This window comes from Siniperca chuatsi, linkage group LG21, assembly GCF_020085105.1.
Source record: "Siniperca chuatsi isolate FFG_IHB_CAS linkage group LG21, ASM2008510v1, whole genome shotgun sequence".
NCBI lineage: Eukaryota > Metazoa > Chordata > Actinopteri > Centrarchiformes > Sinipercidae > Siniperca > Siniperca chuatsi.
In genome coordinates, this window is record NC_058062.1 from 9,579,593 (window position 1) to 9,598,999 (window position 19,407).

Here is a 19,407-nt window from a genome sequence, read left to right on the forward strand (position 1 = left end):
AGGATGTGGCCGAGCACAGTCCCCTGCCGGTGTCTTTAGTGCTTCGGTACACTGGCCCTTTAAGATTTAGGATTTGGGAGTGACGCGGATATGAAAGCTAGTTTATCCCTCTTTCCTTCGCTATGAAAAATATTTGGACAAACTAGACTAACGACTGCCAGCCTTACATAATTAGCTAATTATGATGCTAGTTTAAATTATTTGTTGAAAGAACTAAAGCCGGAGTGCGTAAGTTAGTGGTTACGACTGATTTATCACCTCGGGATTAAACTTGCTAGGGCCGTCCTCCGAGCTGTTGGGATAACTTTGGAGAAGTTCTTTGTATTCGGGATAGTCAGACAGCTTGGCCAACAAGCTGAACATGGACTGGGGCACAGAGCTTTGGGTGAGTCCGTCATCTGGCTCGCATTGGTAGTAATAGCTATTGTCAGGATGGCAGTTATGCGATTTCTTAGATAGTGTTTGCTGAGAAAGTCGGGTAACGCTAAACGTCCCGCTAGTGAGGAATAGATGTTTGGAGAAGCGGTGGATCTGTAGCTGCAGGCTTGTGTTTGCAAAACGGTGCATTCATGAACATGTTTCCATTTTCGCACAGTTTTCTTTAGCGTTTAGTAGTTGAAACAAAGAGTGGGCTAGCTGAAGCCCACTACCAACATGTTGCTCTTGTGGAAAGTGAAGCACAGTTACAGTTAATCTTGGATCCACGTTTACACATCGATTGGATGTTTGGCTTTTGTTTGGATCTGTGGTTTTTGCTGTGTTGCTCCACAGTGTTTTACAGGACAGATGTAGCCTAACGTTATGCAGCGGGATATCTACAGTGCGCGAGGAAAACAAGTGTAAAGTTACTTAAATTTAAAACTACTTCCCCTAATTTCTGACATAAATCACCTAGGCTACTGTTAATCATATCTAGAAGTACTGAATCAAAAGCAACTTGGACAAGAAGTCTAATTTGCCAAGTATTTCTCGATATCACATGACCTGGATGACTGAGAATCTTAATGGACATACTCTTAACAATATTAAGTATGGATTTACAATGAAAATTGATGTCAGGCTGAAAATGGTGTCAGAACACTGTTTATTCTGCATGTACAAAGGCGTTTTAAATGTGCTGAGGTGGGTTGTACCCAGTGGGATGTTTCACTGTTTACAGTCTGGCACTCCTTGCTTCCATAGAGATGAAATCAGATGCGGTCATTTGCCTTGACGACAAGCTTCATCACTGATGAAGTGCCTCATGTGTCCACCTGAGGGGCATGGTTATTTATTCAACAGTGCACTGATTTCAAGAGCGCCAATAACGTGTGACAAGGTTATTGATGGCTGTTTTCTAGGTAATACACTATGAGTCACTTCCTGGATGCAATGTTAACAGTAGTGACACTATCCAGAATCTAAACAAACCCTACTGAAAAATCCCACCATGTAACATATTACCTTGAAGACTGCCACATGTTATGTGCCAGCACCACTGTACCATAGCGATAAAGCCACACATTTGCAAACACTCACACATGCACATTCTCGGGGAACCTGAATATGTAAAATGGAGCATTGCAAGGATGAGGATAGGGAGGTTGTGACCTCATTACAGAGTCTCCCTTCAGGCCTCTTCCCCCGTCCCTTTTCCATCCTACGTGCTGGTGCAACAGCCTAATTAGTTTTGCCCTACTTTGATCGAGTCAGAGAAACATCCGCACCCTAGTATTAATCAGAGGCTCTATCTCTGTGTAGGAGTCTTTCCTGTCAAGTTATTTGGTTATAGAGAAAACTCTCCACAAAAAAGCCAGTATTCTGTCTTCAGTCAATGTGAAATACAAATGATTTCATTCAAAGTTGAAAAAAAATATTGAATTCAAAGTTTTTGTACAGTAGGTGTATTTGGCTATAGCCTCACCTGTCTGGTTAAACAAAGCCCTGCAGGCATAATTGGTTCTGTTAATGTTTGGCCGGAGAGTCATCCCTAGGGCCAAGTCAGCTCTATGGCATCTGTCCCCTGATTGTCGTTAATCCAGTGGCTATTTTAAGGCACAAGTTTGCAGAGTGCAAGATCAGTGTCTAGGCATTAGCTGTGATAGTGAGTGCTACCAGGCCAATCCTCGAACTATAGTGTGGCAGGTCTGGCTGGGCCAGACCCCTAATTTTCTAGAAGACAGGATGACTCAGGGCTGAAACATCCACCCAAGCCTTGTAGGTCGGTGACTTTCAGGGTGACTCCTTTTAGAAGTTATGTGGCATTCACTTGATGCCAGTCTTCTGTCTGGCATTACTGGAAATATTTGAAGATGAAGTGTAAAGGACATGTTAGATGCTTGCTAGGTTTAGATAAGACTTTTAAGACCTCTGTTTTGATGCATGATGTAGCCTATCGGTCTTTTATTGCATCCCTTAGTCTAAAACGCTGCCATAAAAATATGTTATGGCTTTCCTCGTTTGGAAGTTCTATAATAATCAGGGCAGAACTACAAGATGCAAGCCATAGTTTTACCAGAAACACAACATTTGCTGTTCAATCAAAATCATGACCATTAGAAAGTTGTCAGTTTCATATCCAAACCCTTTGTGATTTATGAAAATCAGTTCAGTACAAACCCAGTCTATGGGGACCTATAAAGATAATTTTGACTGTGGCTTTGAATGGTTAAAAATTGCAGTAGTCTGACAGCCACGGGTGTTTGACGAGACAGTGATTATGTCCTTGCAAGCTATTTGATGGATTTTAAGACTGTTTTAATGAGGTTGGCTTTTTTCTAATTGGGCCACTCTTGAATCAAGCAGTCACAGTTAATTAATAGAGATTATCAGATGCTACCTTTTCCTGCCATTTATAAAAGAGCACATAGTTATGAGTTCATCCAAGGCTCATTGTTTTTCAGCAATGCTGCACTCAACCTGAGAAACATGTAAGTAAGTGCACAGAGGAAACAGTCAACATACTATTTTGTCAGAGTAAGAATAAATATATAACCCAGAACATTTTTTGAATTTTAAGTTTGAGTTTACTACATGAGTTGGAATCAATTAGTTTGTGTCAGTAGATTTTAATTTTTTTTTAATTTATTTATTTATTTATTTTTACCAATGCTTGATCTGCAGCATCCATTTCTCAGTTTTATGGTGTGAAACCTGTGTTTTTGGGTCTCCTCAGCTGGGTTGTCGGTTGCTGCTCAGGTCAGCTTCTCAATTCATTGCAAACAAACTGATGCTGATACTTTAGGTATTACTGTAGGGGTGATGTGTTTGATAAGTGACAGGTACACTAATGTGTAGCCTGACAACATTGTAAAATCAGTGTACTCCAGTAGTTTCATATAAGATCACAAACGCACAAAACAAAATATTTTATTGTGAGGCAAATAGGTAGGTTCCATTCACTCAACTACTTCCATCATTCATAATCCTGTGAAATGTTTTTAAAAGGCTATTTTACTATTGGAACAAGAAGCAACAGGAAGACAATCTGGTAAAATGTGTTGTTTCTTCCCTGGTGTGAAAACTGTAGACTGAACAATGCGTGAAAACCGTTTTTTTCGGCACCACAGTGACGCACAACTTCCTCACAATATTTCTGACATAAACAGCATAAACACTTGGACAAGGTATAGGTCTAATGACTTTAGAGTTATATCATGCTATGATATGATATGACTACTATGAAATATATGACTATTATGATAGATATGGGACTGAGACACCCAAAAAGATCTATTTATTACAGCTACAATGCTTTGACATCCTAATCCGGTATGCCAGGTATACCTCATAAAGAGCATTGAAGGACAGCAAACCGTTAAAGGACAGCTGTGATGCAGGGCGTTTTATCTTAATGCAGAAGTGTTCAATTGTCTACCATATGTTACCTGAATCTGGTAAGTTTTGTCAACATTATTAGGTATTCATTGTGCAGCTATGTTGACTACAGACTGATCAGCAGCCTCGAAACTGAATATGCAAATAATAGACATATCCATGCAAAACGCCTGTATCAAGAGATGAGTGTAGTATCTAACTTTCCATTTCTGCTATCATATCCTTTCCATAATATGATGCATACACTCCTCTTAGTCATGCAATTGACAATCTATAATTAAGACCTAAAAAAATTCAGATGTTTCAGCCTTCCCAGTTACCCTGATGCAAGGTTTGACTGTGAATCTATAATTCTGGGAGTAAAGTGGGAGTGAATGTGGCTACAAGTTAATGGCACTGCACTTCCACATGGCATACCTTGACTCTCTAGTTGTTCTGTTCACTTCCCTCTTTCACAATCCTCATCTAATACGTCTTAACCTTGTTAAGGTGGGTTGTATAAAAGCTCCTGAGAGTTTGACAACAGCACCACTGTAGGTCACGCCTCGACCAACAGGCACTGTATGTTACCAGCTGTGCTTCTTTATGCTTACACAGTTATTCTTACTTGCTCCTTACCAGTTCATTTGCATTTCAATTGTATTTTGATTCCTGCTCCCTTTACTCCATGGTTATTTTGTGTGTGTGACATTACTGGGTAAAATTAAATAGTTTTTGAGTTAGTGGCAGCACATTAATTTTTCACCAATTGTGAATCTAATCCTAGATTCAGTGTGTTTTTATGGTCAGTGTAGATACTTGCAGCCTTTGTCTTCTGATGTGGTGATGAACTTGGTGCAGACTACTGCTTGCGTTTAAATCATTCATAAATATATAATTTGTCACTTTTTACACTTTAAAGGGGCTACATTCGAACAAAGTAGTACTCTAAAATCCTGCCATATTCATCTTGTAAGTCAAATACAGGACAGTTATTTTCCACATCAAAGAAGAAATCTGTTGTTAACACAAGCACCTTAGGAAATTGGAAAATCTGTAGTTGTAAGTTGGCTGTATTGACCGTTGATCATTAGGCCTACTTCTGTTCTGTAATTAATGATGCTAAATTAAACCCCTAACACTGCCTATTGGTTAGATGTTATTATGGTGATGGATCGCAGGCCTCTGTCTTAACCTTTAACTGTGTTCTGTGATCAGGCTAAACATCGTCTCATTCATTTTGGTTTTGCCTCTTTTATTTTACCTGAAGGGCAGGAAGGATACAGAAGAACATGGCCCAGCTTGTCAGGAATCCCCTTTCAACATGCCCCCTCGTCAGTACTAAAGTCAGCAGCAAAGAAAGCTTGGGGCAATAGTTTTGGGTGCAGTGTGAGAGAAGATTGGCTCATCTCTCACTTTTAACAGACTTGTCAGAGCTTGAAGGTGTCATAAAGTGCTCTACCGAATAAGGAACAACAGAGGATGAGAACCACAATAGACCTCCTTCATATTGTACAATAGCAAAAGGAAAAGTCAGCAAATTCAGTTGAACTGTGTCAGTGGTCTATGAATTTGAAACTAGAAATGAAATAGGTCAAAGAGCTACATTAATAAGGACTATGTGAAGCTAATTTAATGTAATTCATAGAATGTCACATTGCTCTCAAGATTACTTTTCTGAAACATTTCACTCCACACAGTACAGCACGATATGTAACAGAAGAGCACCTCCCTTTTCCTGCCCGTGACCCCTGTGTCCTTTGAACAACATGGGTTCCCTATGATTTAAAGCTGGCGGAAGTTTAGAGACCATTGCCGAGATTTTGTGCACATGTAGAGAGCATTCGTGGAATCCAACTTGCAGGAGCAAATGTTGTGTGAAGTTTATTACCCTCTATTCAAGATTAATTTTAGATGACCTCAAACTCAACCAGAGGAATATCCCAGTTATTACCCACGTTCCACATCCTGCGGAGTGTTGGCTTAATATCTTTTCCTTATTTGTCTCTCATGCTCCTTTCTCCAGGATCAATGTGACATCATTGAGAAGCATACACAGTCTGGCCTGGAGCTGGTGGAGAAGTATGTGAAATTTGTCAAGGAGAGGACAGAGATTGAGCAAAACTATGCCAAGCAATTGAGGTAGGCCTTGCTCTAGTCGTTCTCCTGTGCTTTCTGCCTCAAATGCTCGTGTGCGAATGTGTTGCTCAAAGCAGCTTGTGTCAGCATGTATGTGTTTGCGAGTGTTTGCATGGGTGCTTGTAAAAGGCTGTTTATGAAATGTTTGTGGGGTCTTATGACTACTTTGGGACACAATCTAACTTGTCTCTGAAACACTAGCCTCATTCTCAGCTGCAGTGTGCTCGCTCTCTCTCCCTCTTTCTCTCTTCATCCATGGTGCTCCCTCTCCCATTTGTCTCCCAGTCTGCAGGCCCACATCTGTTGTAGTGCTGAGCTTTGCTGGGGAAGAGAGGAAGTGGGAGCAGACTGGCACATGATAGACAGGATGTGGTTAGAGGGAGAGTGAAAGAAGGAAGAACAGCTATTTTAATAAGTTCATAGTGGACTGTTGTTTTTAATGCTATTGTATAAAACAGTCGGTGGTTGCATTAGAATAGTTTAATTGTGTGAGTTTTCTTTAACATCATCCATCTTTTCCCTTTGAGAATTTCTTAAGAATTTATCTACCCATTCATTTGCTGCACTTTCGCTGTCCACAGGAACCTTTCCAAGAAATATAACCTAAAACGAAGCAGCAAAGATGAACCAGAGTGCAGGTGAGCCATTGTGGGTTATGTTGCAAAGCCTCTCTTCAAAGAAAACTTATAGATGATTGAATTTTTGAGGTTCATAATTTACTTTTTCTTTATGGAATTACATTTAGCGACAAAACAGTGGCAGCTAAAATTGTGTGTGGATTTACACCCTGGCCCTAATAGCTTGTTAAGCACTCACTGAGAGAACTAACAAAGGAAAACAGAACTGACCTGTAAATAATATCATATTTCAAACCGTTAGGAATCGTTTCGTCATTAGTGTCATTCATGCTGTAGTGTGGGGCTGCTGTTGGAGCCATTTAAATGCCCCTAGAAGGAAGCAGGAATAAGGAAGTCATGGGATTCTTATTATGACTGGACCTTCAGCTGATTCTCTTTGAGCCTGTGTATGGATTATCTTATCAGTGGTCCCATCACTGTGTTATTATTTCTCCACCCTTTCCTTTCTCCTCCTCTTAAATGGTAGGTTATCCAGCTACCAATCTTTTTTGGACATCCTGAATGAGATGAACGACTATGCGGGTCAGAGAGAGCTAATTGCTGAGAACATGATGATGAGCATTTGCATCGATCTCACCAAATACCTGCAAGAGCTCAAGCAGGAACGAAAGACGGTGAGCTTGATTATGGAGCAGACCAAGTCCATCTTTGCAGCCACGAGTATACCAAATAAATTGAATTTGGCATGTTTTCACAGATAAAGTCGTGTGTTTGAGACATTTAGCTTTAAACACATTGTGTTCAGGCTTCCTTAAAATGCAACTTGTCGAAATAAAAATGAAAAATCACTGAAATGATTAGTCAATTATCAAAATAGATAGATAAATTTTCTGTTGCTCGACTAATCGACGAATCGTTGCAGCTCTAGAGTGTATATACTAGTATGTGCCTGCAGCACCATATTCAGCAGCAGCCAGAGAACATGCCAAATGAGATTTTCATATGGAGTATGCAGCACACACTGCTGAGAAGGAATGTAAAGGGTGGGAAGAGAATAGAAGGAGATTTAAAGTAGGAGTGGAGATGTGGATCTCACTGTTGTGGCAGGAAGGAAGCCTTACTTATTGTCTCCAGGGGGAGGCAAGGTTTGAGTGGTGCTGTGCCATTATTCTATGAGGAATGCATTGGCTGTGTCCCACTGGATTGCAGAACACTGCAGCCGTGTACAGGCTCTCGCTGCAGACGTGATGTCTCAAACAGACACATTGGTATTTGTTTTCTTCTGTGTTATGTTGTGTGGCTATTGGAGGTCATTGTTTATTCTATGGCTGTCTCTCTCCCTGTCATCTGACCCGCCTCCCCTCCTCTCACACTGTCTATTTTTATGAATGTCTGCAGTATCTCATGGAGGCCAAGAAGGCCCAGCAGAGTTTGGAGTGCACCTACAAGCAACTCGACAGTGTAAGTCTAAACTTAGACTGATTACATTTTCTCTAAAATTCATTTTTCCTGAAGGCGTCCATCATTCTTGATGTTTCATGATTACATTTTCTATTGTGATAAGCAAAGCTGATAGACATATTTTTAGAGTCCATTTTGTCTTTGTGTTGGGTTCATTATGAAATTCTCTATAAGAAAATGGCTGCATGTTCAGTGTGGTTGGTCAGGTGGCTATATTTGTCTAAAGTAAAAACAGATGGTAGAAATCAGTTCCCCATTTTAGACTCCCATCATCAATCCAAGACCTATTTAGTTATGATTGGAGATGTTATGGTCCCAACACCCCCAATCTCCCCTATCTGTCCTTTTTAGAAAGACAGTGAAAAATGCTCTGCTCAAAATAGTAGAACCTCCTCATATTTCATTCAGGCAATGGCCTCACTTAGCTGAATGAACTGAACATGGTCTTTCTCTTTTTCTCTCTATCTTTCTTTTCTTTCTGCACATCAGAGTAAAAAGCGCTTTGAGAGGGAATGGAGAGAAGCAGAGCGTGCAGCACAGTACGCAGAGAAGACTGATCAAGACATCAATGCCACAAAGGCGGATGTTGAAAAAGTAACAAGGGGGGAGAAATCTACAAGGACTATTTACTTAAATCAAAAGTAGAATCAGATGCACTTGGTTAACTTGTTTGATGTATTTGTGGTTCTAGGCCAAACAGCAGGCTCATATGAGAGCACATGTAGCGGAGGAGTGTAAGAACGACTACGCTGCTCAGCTTCAGAAGTACAACAAGGAGCAGAATCAGTTCTATTTTATTGATATGCCACTCATTTTTAATGTAAGTGAATTACCTATGGCAACACGACACAATATTCTTGCCTTCAACATCTATTTGAGTTGTTAACATATGGCACAGTGATAACTGGTAGTAGTTTGCCAAAATGTTGTTAAGCTGAATATTTTGTTACAAAAAACTTAAAATGATAAATGACTTGTATGGCATATTGCAATATTAAATAGCCATGTTATTAACATTTTGAGATTGAACTTAGATCGTATTTAGTACTTTTCATTTTATTTGCACAATGGAAAATTCACATATAGCCAAATACAAATACAAAATTCAATATTGTTCTCCAAAAAACAAGTTTTGTACCAGAAATAAAAGTTGCACTCACACTGATTCAAAGCCAGGGATGAACTCTTCTGTTAAATGAGTTAATTTACTTTCACCTATTCACATGCTAAAGTTTTGGCTTTGAAGTTATCATCAGAGCATTAACAAATATATTTTATAATCATAAATAACTAATACTTTTTCTTTGATATTGAGATACATATTGTATTATAGGCTATGTATTATGCATTGTCTCAACCCTAAAAAGTAAGTGTCTGAGCAACTGTTGTGTGTTTACTAGAAACTGCAAGATCTGGATGAGAGGCGAGTACGGAAGTTGGCGCAAGGCTACATCTTGTTCTCAGACACAGAGAAGCATGTGATGCCTATCATTGGCAAGTGCCTGGAAGGCATTACTAAAGCCGGCACTAATGTTAATGAGAGGAATGTAAGTTGGTCTAAAAAAATGTTAAATGGATTTGAATGTGCAGCATGGCTTTATGTAGCCCATTTGTTTTAACTGTGCATCTGTTTGAAAACAACTTTTGATTGCTCTTATCTATAATAACATCTAATGTAGGACTCCATGGTCGTAATAGAGCAGAACAAGTCAGGCTTTGAACGTCCAGGTGATGTGGAGTTTGAGGACTACAGTCAGGGCATCAACCGAGCCTCATCTGACAGTAGCCTGGGCACACCTAAAGGCCCCATGGACCTTCTGGGAAAGAACAGGAGCAAAAACTTTTGGCTTTTCAGCAAGAGGAGTAAGGTAGGAAATTCCATGCTTATTTACCCTAATGACATGGCCTCACACTAAAAGATGTTTTGTGCAATGAATGCACTAGCAGCCCCCTCCATGAATGATCGATGACAGCAGATTTCAACATCTGCAGGTGGGTAGGCAGTCAGATTAGCAGGCAGAACCAGGAAATCCCCCATACCGAGAGTAGTCATGATGGACCTGTGGTTGTGGCTATGCACGCACGCACGCACGCACGCACGCACGCACACACACACACACACACACACACACACACACACACACACTCTCACATGTATACACAACCTTCTCATCTCTAAAGCTCAGTGTAATAATGCATGAACCTCTTTCATTATATTATACATGAACTCGCACACACCCCAACACTTCTAGAACCGGTTCTTTGCATGACTCTGTCCCTGGCTGTGAGTGAATAAACCTTGCCCCCCCCACACACCCTTCCTCTCTCTGCAGTGTGGTTTCCAATAGGTCACCTGGCAGTCAGCATTCTGCTGTGCTTGTGCTTTCATCAGCACGGGGCCCAAACAACATTGAATTTCCCTCTACAGGCATCCACAAACACACTGCTTCCATTATACTGCCCAGAACCTAGCATTATGTCTCTCATCACAATAACATCTTTGTGCCAACAATCGGGACGACACCAGGTTTGCCAGGTCAGAAAAATTGGATCAGGTCGGACCACACATTCATGCTGTAGATGTTAACATTGACGTTTTTGTATTTGGACTTGAGAATCTATTTGGGTCAAGAGAGCTTCAGTACATTGCAAATCATGAATCTTATCTCAAAGGAGCACTCTCGCTGAGGTCCAAAATTTAACTGGTGATATGAGTAGCTGACCACTAACCAGCTAACTGTTCCCCTCCTCCTGCCCCCGCGCTAAATGATACCATTTTTTCTTCCCTGCAGTGTTTGCTTGTTCAGCGCCTCTCTTTTCCCTGCATGTCTTACTGGCTGTGCTCTGCGGTGCACTCTTCCTGTTCTGTGTATGCGTGTGGCACACTGCTCTGTGTCACCAGTCATGCTCTCCCAATTAGGCCTGTAGCAGTATGAATAGGAGGCTGACTATATTGGCTTGAGTGAGCTTTTGGTTTATGTTTGGCTCCTAAACATTCCCATTCTTAACTGCTCTCCTGTACTTAGATTCCCATAACTCTCAAGAAAAGTAGCACCTACCCAGTAAATGTTCACATAATAATAGTGCTGTACTTCCAGCTCTAGTATTTACACAAGGGACCTTGTTCTAGGGCTGTTTTAGACGTTCGCTATTGAAGACTAGAGGACATCATCCTCCTATGTAATTTAGCTAATAGATTCCACCCCCACCTTTCCACTTAGACAAACAGCTGACACTGAGAGATTTTACTGTAGTTCACTCCAGGCATGTTTTCAAATTAACCTCTTTGTAAGAGGTCATACAGGGCATTCATCAAGCCCCAAAGAATGTACATGCAGAACAGACACTGAGGCAGTCAGCAGGCTATTTATAACAACTGCACTGATATATGAATTAATATTTTATCTATATAGGTCAGACTCAGAGGACAGCACATGTTGAACTGTGAACTTGATTTTTCTCACAGAATCCTAATGATTGAGTTGGCTAATTTGGCTTAAGGACATTTTTTTTCTTTATAACACGTGGCTTATTTTCATAGTTTGGGCCATTATACCTGCCAGTATGAAAAACATTTCACTGACCATTTTCACTGTAAACACAGAATAGGAATGTTGCAACCAAACCAGACAGTTTTACATAGCTTTGTGAATATTTCTGTAGAAAAAAAGATTTATATTTTTTATTATAAACTAGCCCATTATAGCATACCAAACACAAGAAATCATAAGCAGCCAGTATTTAAATAAGCCCAGTTATACCTATTTTGGGAGTGGAAATCCAGATAAATGTACCCAACTGTCTATTATATTCATCAATTGCTTTGCAAAATGTGTGCATTGTTTACCGTGATATGAGTGGCTGATCAAAGTTCAACCAAAACGGAGCTCTTCAATACAGTTAATGTTTACAGTAAACAGTTTGGGTAATACTTTTAACTTTCATCTTTGTTTTCACTTCCAAGTAAGATAATTGGGGCGTGATGTTGATGCCCTGTTAGTTGGAAAGTAGTTCTTTGCAGTGTCACCGTATCTCTACAATGAGGCTGGAGTAAAATATATTAACCTATGATGGGCAAAACTATGAAAATAAGAGCCAGGCTGTGTTTTTAGCCAATTTATGAAATTCAAATTTGCTTTAGTCTAGTTGGCCTGCCCCAGTTCCTCACTTAAGCTTAAGTGTGGGAGCTGTGGTTGGTTGCTCGCTGTCTTGTTGTATTATTATTATTATTATTATTATTATATATATTTTTTTTTATGTGTGTGTTGATGAGAGCCAAAGAGACAGATGTGTGTTTGTGCTTTCATGCTCTCTGGGCTTGTGCTGGGTTTGCTCCAGTGTTGTCTTCCTGGCTTTGTGGTGTGCTTTAAGGTGTTGATGGTGTCTTTTTCTTTCCCTTGTCACCTTGTTGTTTTTGTCTTCCCCGTCTTCCCTCTTTTTCTATCCTTCCATCCCCCTCTCCCCCATCCTGTACACCACCCTATGCCTGCATACCTCATGCTCGGGTGCTGGTACTTTGGTCTCGCCCCACCGCAGCTCTCTCCCTCCACGCTCCCACCTTCCTCCACACCCCCCGCCCCCTCTCCCGCTAACGGACCCCCTTCCCCCAAGTTTGGCCGGGACCCCCTGTCGTACTGTTTGAAGGAGATCAATAAGACAGTCAAACCCAGAATCTCTTCCTTCCGGACACTCAGGAGATCGGTGAGTCACCAGAGGAGAAGGTTTGGGTGCCTGGAGACCACTCATCAGGGCTTGCACATCCTCCTGTGTTCCTGCCTCTGCAAGAATGACTAAATCCCTTAGATGAAAAAGACAAAAAAACATTTTCAGTACTTAAACATGTAGCATAGATCTTACTGCTCACAGTGGCCCTTTTACTATTCTTGATATTTATACATTATATGTTTATAAACATGTAAGAACATGTTTTTATGGTGTAAAGAATACCGTTATATTTTTTCTGTACACACACTTTCTTTTTCCCTCAGAAGTTTACTCCAGAGAGGATCATGGTAATATGGACAATAAAACTGGTGTGGGGGTCTCAGGTGTTTGGTACAAAAAATGGCCACCTTTCCATTACAACAGCTCATGTCATTATAATAATTTTCCCTTTACATAACTCTGCTGGAGTTTGTGTTTAAACGACTCAACATGCAGCATCCAGTATCATGTATGTGGCAAAAGGCTTGTCATCTTGAGTTTGTATTGAAGAGGTGGCCACCTGGTGGTGGAGCAAGGGAGGGAATGCTTGGAAGCACAAGAGGAAACTAAGCAATTCATAACCCAATTTCGAAGTAGCCTTAATTGTCTCTGCACTTTCTTGGGTCACCTTTTCCATCCAAGATTTTATTTCTCGTACTTGTAGTTAAAAACAAAACAAAACTGCCAATATAAAGTTATTAAAGTGTGCTACATTGTATTTGTCGGTCCATGGGTGGTGGTTTTGGGTTCAGCTTACTGTTGTCCATGTGCTGGCTTTACATACATTTGAAGTCTAACAAATGTGTTACTTGGAGATTTGAAATTAATGTTTTGTCAATTAAACATTGTCCCTTGAGCTGAACTCAAACCACAGGCTTGGTGTTCCTCCTGAGGTATCAGTTTCGTTTACAATGGTTACTGTGGTAATTAAACTGTTAAGTATGAGAATTAGTTCAGTGTTAACCTGCCCTTCCTGTGAACTCTTGCAGCCTACGGTGGCAGAGGACTTCACCCATCTTCCTCCAGAGCAGCGCAGGAAGAGGTTACAGCAGAAACTAGAGGAAATTTGCAAAGAGTTACAAAAGGAAGTAGATCAGAGGTGTGTGTGTTTGTGTTTATATGTGGCTATCTTTCTGTGTATTAATAACCATCTCTGGTAGAACTCCTCTGGTGGGAGTGTGGATATAATATTCATATAGTGCCCATCAGTGTGTATAACTCTGTGGTGTCTGTGTGAGTGTTTGAATTGTTTACTCTGCAGGGAACCGATTTCTACTGAAAGTCACTTTCCCCCTTCCTCCCTTGTTCCTTTCTCACTCTCTCTCCTCTCCTCAGTGAGGCCCTGGGGAAGATGAAGGATGTTTATGAGAAAAATCCTCAAATGGGAGACCCTGCTAGTCTGGCATCCCAAATCAGCCAGACATCCCAAAATATAGAGCGGCTCAGAGGAGAGCTCAACAAGTATGAGGTAATCCTGACCTCTGTTGGTTATTTATATTATGAGGTCATCGTTTACCATGATCCAGGGTCTTAGTTGTGAATTCTAACATATTATGAGGTCAGAAAGCTCTTAGCATTTTATTCTAACCTATTCTAAAGTAATTAGGGTGTCAGTTGTTAATTTGATATATTATGAGGAAACCATATTCCTTGTTATTCAGTATAGCATACTAGTATGTCATAAGGGCCTCTTTAATTCAACATTATAATTATTATTATTATTATTATATTAATAAAAATAAGTATAGAATAAAATAGAAACAATACAAGAGCAATTATACTCAAAACTCAAACTTACAAGCAATAGCAGTACCCATATGGTACCTGCAACTGGTGTTGTACATGAACTAATGCAATAGTGTCTCAAGCAAAGTCACAGTGTGGTGTGATTAATAGAGGTAATCAGGCACTCAGCTGTTAATTTTAACTACCAATTAGGTCATTTAGGAGTACCGACCCAACATATTACATGCTAAAACTTTTATTTTATTTTTGTAATCGTATTTATCTGTCATGTGCTTAGGTTTTCTTTGTTGTCCTCTAAAAACAAGTGTGGGCTGGTTTGGGAACCATTGCTGACGTGGGCCTGTAAAGCCCATTGAGGCATTGTGTGATACTGGACTATACAAATGAACATGACTTGATATGTCTACCTTAACCCTCTGATTCACAACATAGCCAAAACCTTTTAATGCACAACATGGGTCAAAAATGACTTGTATTCATTTTAAATACCATTTGATACGTAGCTGAATGTTTATTTATAATATCTTTTTAACAAAATTATCTCATCATCCAGGATTTTAAGAAATTATAAATTATTTTGTTTTTAGTGTTATAAGTCATTATATTAATTTCTCTGTATTACTGTGTAAAAAAAAAACAAAAAAAAAAACTTTATTCACACATTTAACTGAAACTCGCAGACATGGGTCAATGACCCACCAAGGATAAAAGTTATTCCAAAAAAAAGACAAAACATAATTATACAATTACAAATGTATTATTTTTGCAGCAATTCTGACTATACAAAAAACAATGAATACTTGAAATGTATTCATTTGTGACTTTCCCTTTATAATATACACATAGCTATATCACATAGCTGATTACAGGGTTATTGATCTGGATATCAGTTTTCATTACCATTAAGACTGTCATAAACAATACTGATTTAAAAAAAAATCCCCCATCTAAACTTAAAAGTGTCAACCTCCACTTGTATTCCTTTGTTGTTTTCTCATGACGGACTATCTTAACAATTGACCACGGTGCGTTTGTCACTGTGGTCCTTGCATATGGGTCTGTGGCACTATGAACACCAACTGCTGACTTTTCGATCATTCACAGATTGACAGATCTGACATCTCGTCCCTGTGAGATATTCTCCTGGGGTTGGGTCATGGCTGGACTTCAGACTCTAAATCAGTGCTCAGAATTGCCTCCTCTTCTTGTCCTGCAAGCACGATGTGTATAACCGTGTTGATCGTGACCAGCCATGTCAACACTGTCAATAAGGAAAAAAACACAATATATTTATTTCAAGTGGTCATATTCTCAAACAACAGTATTTTTTCCCCATTACATTTACTTAGAATAAAACAGGTTAACACTTTGGTGCCTCACTCACTCACTAGCTAATGCACCATAGTTAACAGCTAGTTAGCTAGAACAGGTCAAGCCATCTCAGTGATTTTTAACATCTAACTATTCTATTGTCACATCTTTCTAACTATATACAGAGTGATGTATGTGCACATGATGTATATTGTGAGGTGAAAAGTATAATACTTACATGTGTCACGACAGTTGTGATAAGGCAGTCTTGTGGAAAGATAAAATAGTGAGGGGAGTGTTCTGCTATAAAATGTGTTCCTTATTGCAAATATGTAAACAATTGAAAGGGTCATTTTTGACTCGTGTTGTGCATTTTTGGGGTAGTGATAGAAAAATGTTTTTTATGCAAAAATAAAATAAAATGACAACAAAAGAAGTGTTTATGATGTTAAAAAAACAACTTGGTTGAGGAATTCATTGAATATTGAGTAATGCAGTTCATAACATGAAAAGATTTAAAACAAAATAATTCGCTCAGGTCACTTTTGAGCCAAGTTGTGCATCAGAGGGCATCATCTCACAATAAACAGATAGGAACAGATGTTTTCTCTCCTTTTCCCTCTGGCTCTCTCATGTAGACTTGGCTGGCAGAGGCAGGAGGTCGAGGGGACACATTGCGCTATAAAGCTCACACATTCAACAACAACGGAGCGCATGATGTGCACAGGTAACACTGAATTCTACTAATAGACAGCGTGTTTGGTACAATGATGTGTTGTCTGCTCTGCACAGGAAACCTTGTTTTTCTCTCCAGCCCTGATGGAGCTCACTCCGATGAAAGCACTCCTGATCCCTCCCAGGCCATCTACGCTGAGTTTGATGATGACTTTGAGGATGAGGAACTAACTGCTCCTATTGGGAAGTGCACAGCCATGTACAACTTCCCTGGTATGTCACAGGCTATTTTAGGTGATTGCCCTACTAACCATTCTTGACGAACACACGTGTATGATAAGGCGAGTAGCGAGTGAACTATGTGGGCTAGGACGTGTGAAAAATTTGATCAAATGTCTTGATGAAAAGAGATCAGTTTCCTCTAAAGTCCAGCTATTCCCCTGGAAATCAGTGGCCTTCCTGTAGATTTAACTTGTGAAGTATTATTTACTACTGTTGGTGCATTGATGATGTTATCTAGGTAAAGAATCTTTGGGTTCCCACAGTTGGAGGAGAGTTTTTTTTTTTAAGTGTCCACCATTTCTGTAAATATTAGTGAGCTATGGACATTTATCAGTAACAAATGCAGTGAGTATAGTTTTATGTTTTTGTCAATTGTGGATGCACAATGCAGAATTATAATAGCGTGCCTTTTGATCAGCAAATACATGTAATTTCTGGCAATGTCATAATTTTGTAGAAAATGTCTGATTGACTTTCAATAGAGTGGAAAACATTTCTTGAACCTGCATAAGGTCACAAGGTCACAACCATTTACGGACAGAAAATAATTTTTGGTCTGACTCAGTGAGGCTTGTGTAGTCTTGCACTTGCATTAACTAGCACAGGTATATTTTCTACCATCTATTTTGTCTCTCTTTCAGGTGCCAGTGAAGGGACCATCTCTATGCAGGAGGGGGAGGTGCTGGCCGTGGTAGAGGAGGACAAAGGGGATGGCTGGACCCGTGTCCGTAGGAACAATGGGGATGAAGGCTACATACCTACGTCTTATGTTACAATCTCCCTAAACAAATGACAATATGAGGAACAAGAGAAGAAGAAATGATCACTTCACCAAACTGTATGCACTTCTTCCAAGGGGACCAATCAGAAAGAAGCTACAGCACCATGGGCGGGACCACTGCTGTATCCAGAAGGAGATCCAAATAAGGTGCTTTGATTTCTTGAGAGGTGCCCCAAATGGGCAGAGGACTGGTGCTAACAGTATGTTCCTCATGGCTTACATTACATTATTGTAATCCCAGTTACCTAAGCCACCTAAACCACAAGGTTATTTAACTTTTTGATATCATTTCACAATCATTTTTTGGTTTTGGTTCAAAAGTGTTGCATGGATCTTGCATGGCACCATCACGGTACGAGTGCTTGCCTCGTTCCACAGCCTAATATGGCATTACCTTCTGAGTGGAGGAGGAAGATGAGTGCTGCTGCCATCTGTGTGTTAATACCAGTAATACTTAGGAGGAAGTTACATCACCTGTTTACCCTTTTCAGTTAAAAACTGACCTGCTCTGACGCATGGCAGTCCACTCCATCGCTGAAACTAGAATATATGACCTGTTGCAGTTCTCATTTGTCTCAAGCATGCCACTTTCTAGCTTTACTAGCACTTGCGAAGATGTATGGCACCGTCACTTTGCTCATGGTTGGACTTAAGATCTTGAGTGTCTAATGAGTGAGGTTTGGGGGAGAATGCTTCACTTTTGGTTTTCAGCAATTTGTGAGACCAAAGGTGTAGCCAGCTCTCTCGTCATGGCAAATCACATGCACACAACCGTACAAACACTTCAATATTCAGACAATCGCAGCCATATCATCATTTAAGTTCATTTTCAATCTGTAGCAGTAACAAGGATATCGCTGTTGTTTTCTAATAGTTACAACCTGAAAATTGTACTAAGAATAATTTATTACAAATGTGTATGTTCTATAAATAAAATTTTTCAAGTTTGACAGAAGTTGTACTTTGTATTAAGTATGTTTTCATGTTGTTCTTTTCCCCTTGCACACATAGTGGACAGTCTGTAGCCACAAAAGGGAGTAAATAATGCACACATAAAATGTGCTACATTAAGACTATTGTATTTATGTAATAAATAATATATATTTTAGCTATCACAACGCCACTATTGTCTTATTAGCTTTTTAACCATTCAAATAAAGGTTGTCGCATTGTGAGAGAAAACGTCTCTAATTATGTTGTGAATACTGATTTACTACTACCGTCTCAAGTTGATCCACGTCCTGTTTTTTATGTTGTTATGGAGCCAGCAAGAAGCAGTAATTGCTCATGTGTCTTTGGTGCCTTTCTGGTTAAAAGCATTTTGTATATACCATTTTTGCATGTAAGACATTTTGTGTTTTTCAAGACTTACAAATGTAAAACACATTTCAAAGTTAGAAGTGGTTATGTCATTTCTGGACATGGAAAATAAATATTTGAAACAAACATGGTGTCTGTTGGTCCTGTAAACTTTGTACAATTTCTTGATTGATTTTGTGTATCTGAGGTCTATAAAGTCATTCAAGTTAGAATTAGAAGCTGAAGATGGAAATTGGGGAACTTGAATATGTGGTTTCACTGGGATGAAAATGTGGCTCCATGAGGCAGTTGGTGGATGGAAGTTTTGACGATTTGCAGGTCAAACAAGGTTTACTATAAATTCTGCTTTCACACTTGCTAATGAAGTATGAATTTCATAAGATATTCCAAATCTATTTTCCAAATAATCTCTCTGTGACATCAGATATTTGATGGATTTCTGTCTTATTTCTAGTTTCATTACACAATCGTACAAGTTCACAAACACTGACTGACTGACTGACTGTTGTGTGCACAGAAATAACATGAACTCTAAAAGGCATTTCCTCCATGACTTGGACACAGTTTTAGATGTTGTAAACATTGTTATTTCTTATCACAAGACAATCCATCCAC

The 19,407-nt window shown here is 39.6% G+C and overlaps 1 protein-coding gene across 8 annotated transcripts; it reads left to right on the forward strand.

The window, feature by feature from the left end:
* Positions 1 to 51: 51 nt before the first annotated feature.
* trip10a (thyroid hormone receptor interactor 10a) lies at positions 52 to 18,918 on the forward strand. Of its 8 annotated transcripts, none has more exons than XM_044180646.1 (16): positions 53 to 385; positions 5,822 to 5,937; positions 6,516 to 6,572; positions 7,039 to 7,186; positions 7,911 to 7,973; positions 8,463 to 8,567; positions 8,665 to 8,793; positions 9,374 to 9,520; positions 9,653 to 9,841; positions 12,510 to 12,674; positions 12,962 to 12,985; positions 13,667 to 13,776; positions 14,013 to 14,145; positions 16,373 to 16,461; positions 16,549 to 16,703; positions 17,333 to 18,918. In XM_044180646.1, the coding sequence occupies exons 1-16, from the start codon at positions 362 to 364 to the stop codon at positions 17,482 to 17,484; spliced, it is 1,806 nt and encodes a 601-aa protein (XP_044036581.1). In that variant the 5' UTR covers positions 53 to 361; the 3' UTR covers positions 17,485 to 18,918. The 8 variants fall into 8 exon arrangements, with proteins under 8 accessions (XP_044036587.1, XP_044036581.1, XP_044036583.1 ...); XM_044180647.1 differs by having other exon boundaries at positions 54 to 385; positions 16,549 to 16,682; XM_044180648.1 differs by lacking the exon at positions 12,962 to 12,985.
* The last annotated feature ends 489 nt before the right edge of the window (positions 18,919 to 19,407 follow it).

Bases quoted from the DNA above. Each gene is read 5' to 3' on its own strand.
- trip10a (XM_044180646.1), top strand. From the start codon at position 362: ATGGACTGGGGCACAGAGCTTTGG. The intron at 8,568-8,664 runs GTAACAAGGGGG...TTGTGGTTCTAG, and splicing joins CAAAGGCGGATGTTGAAAAA to GCCAAACAGCAGGCTCATAT. The intron at 16,462-16,548 runs GTAACACTGAAT...TTTTCTCTCCAG, and splicing joins GGAGCGCATGATGTGCACAG to CCCTGATGGAGCTCACTCCG.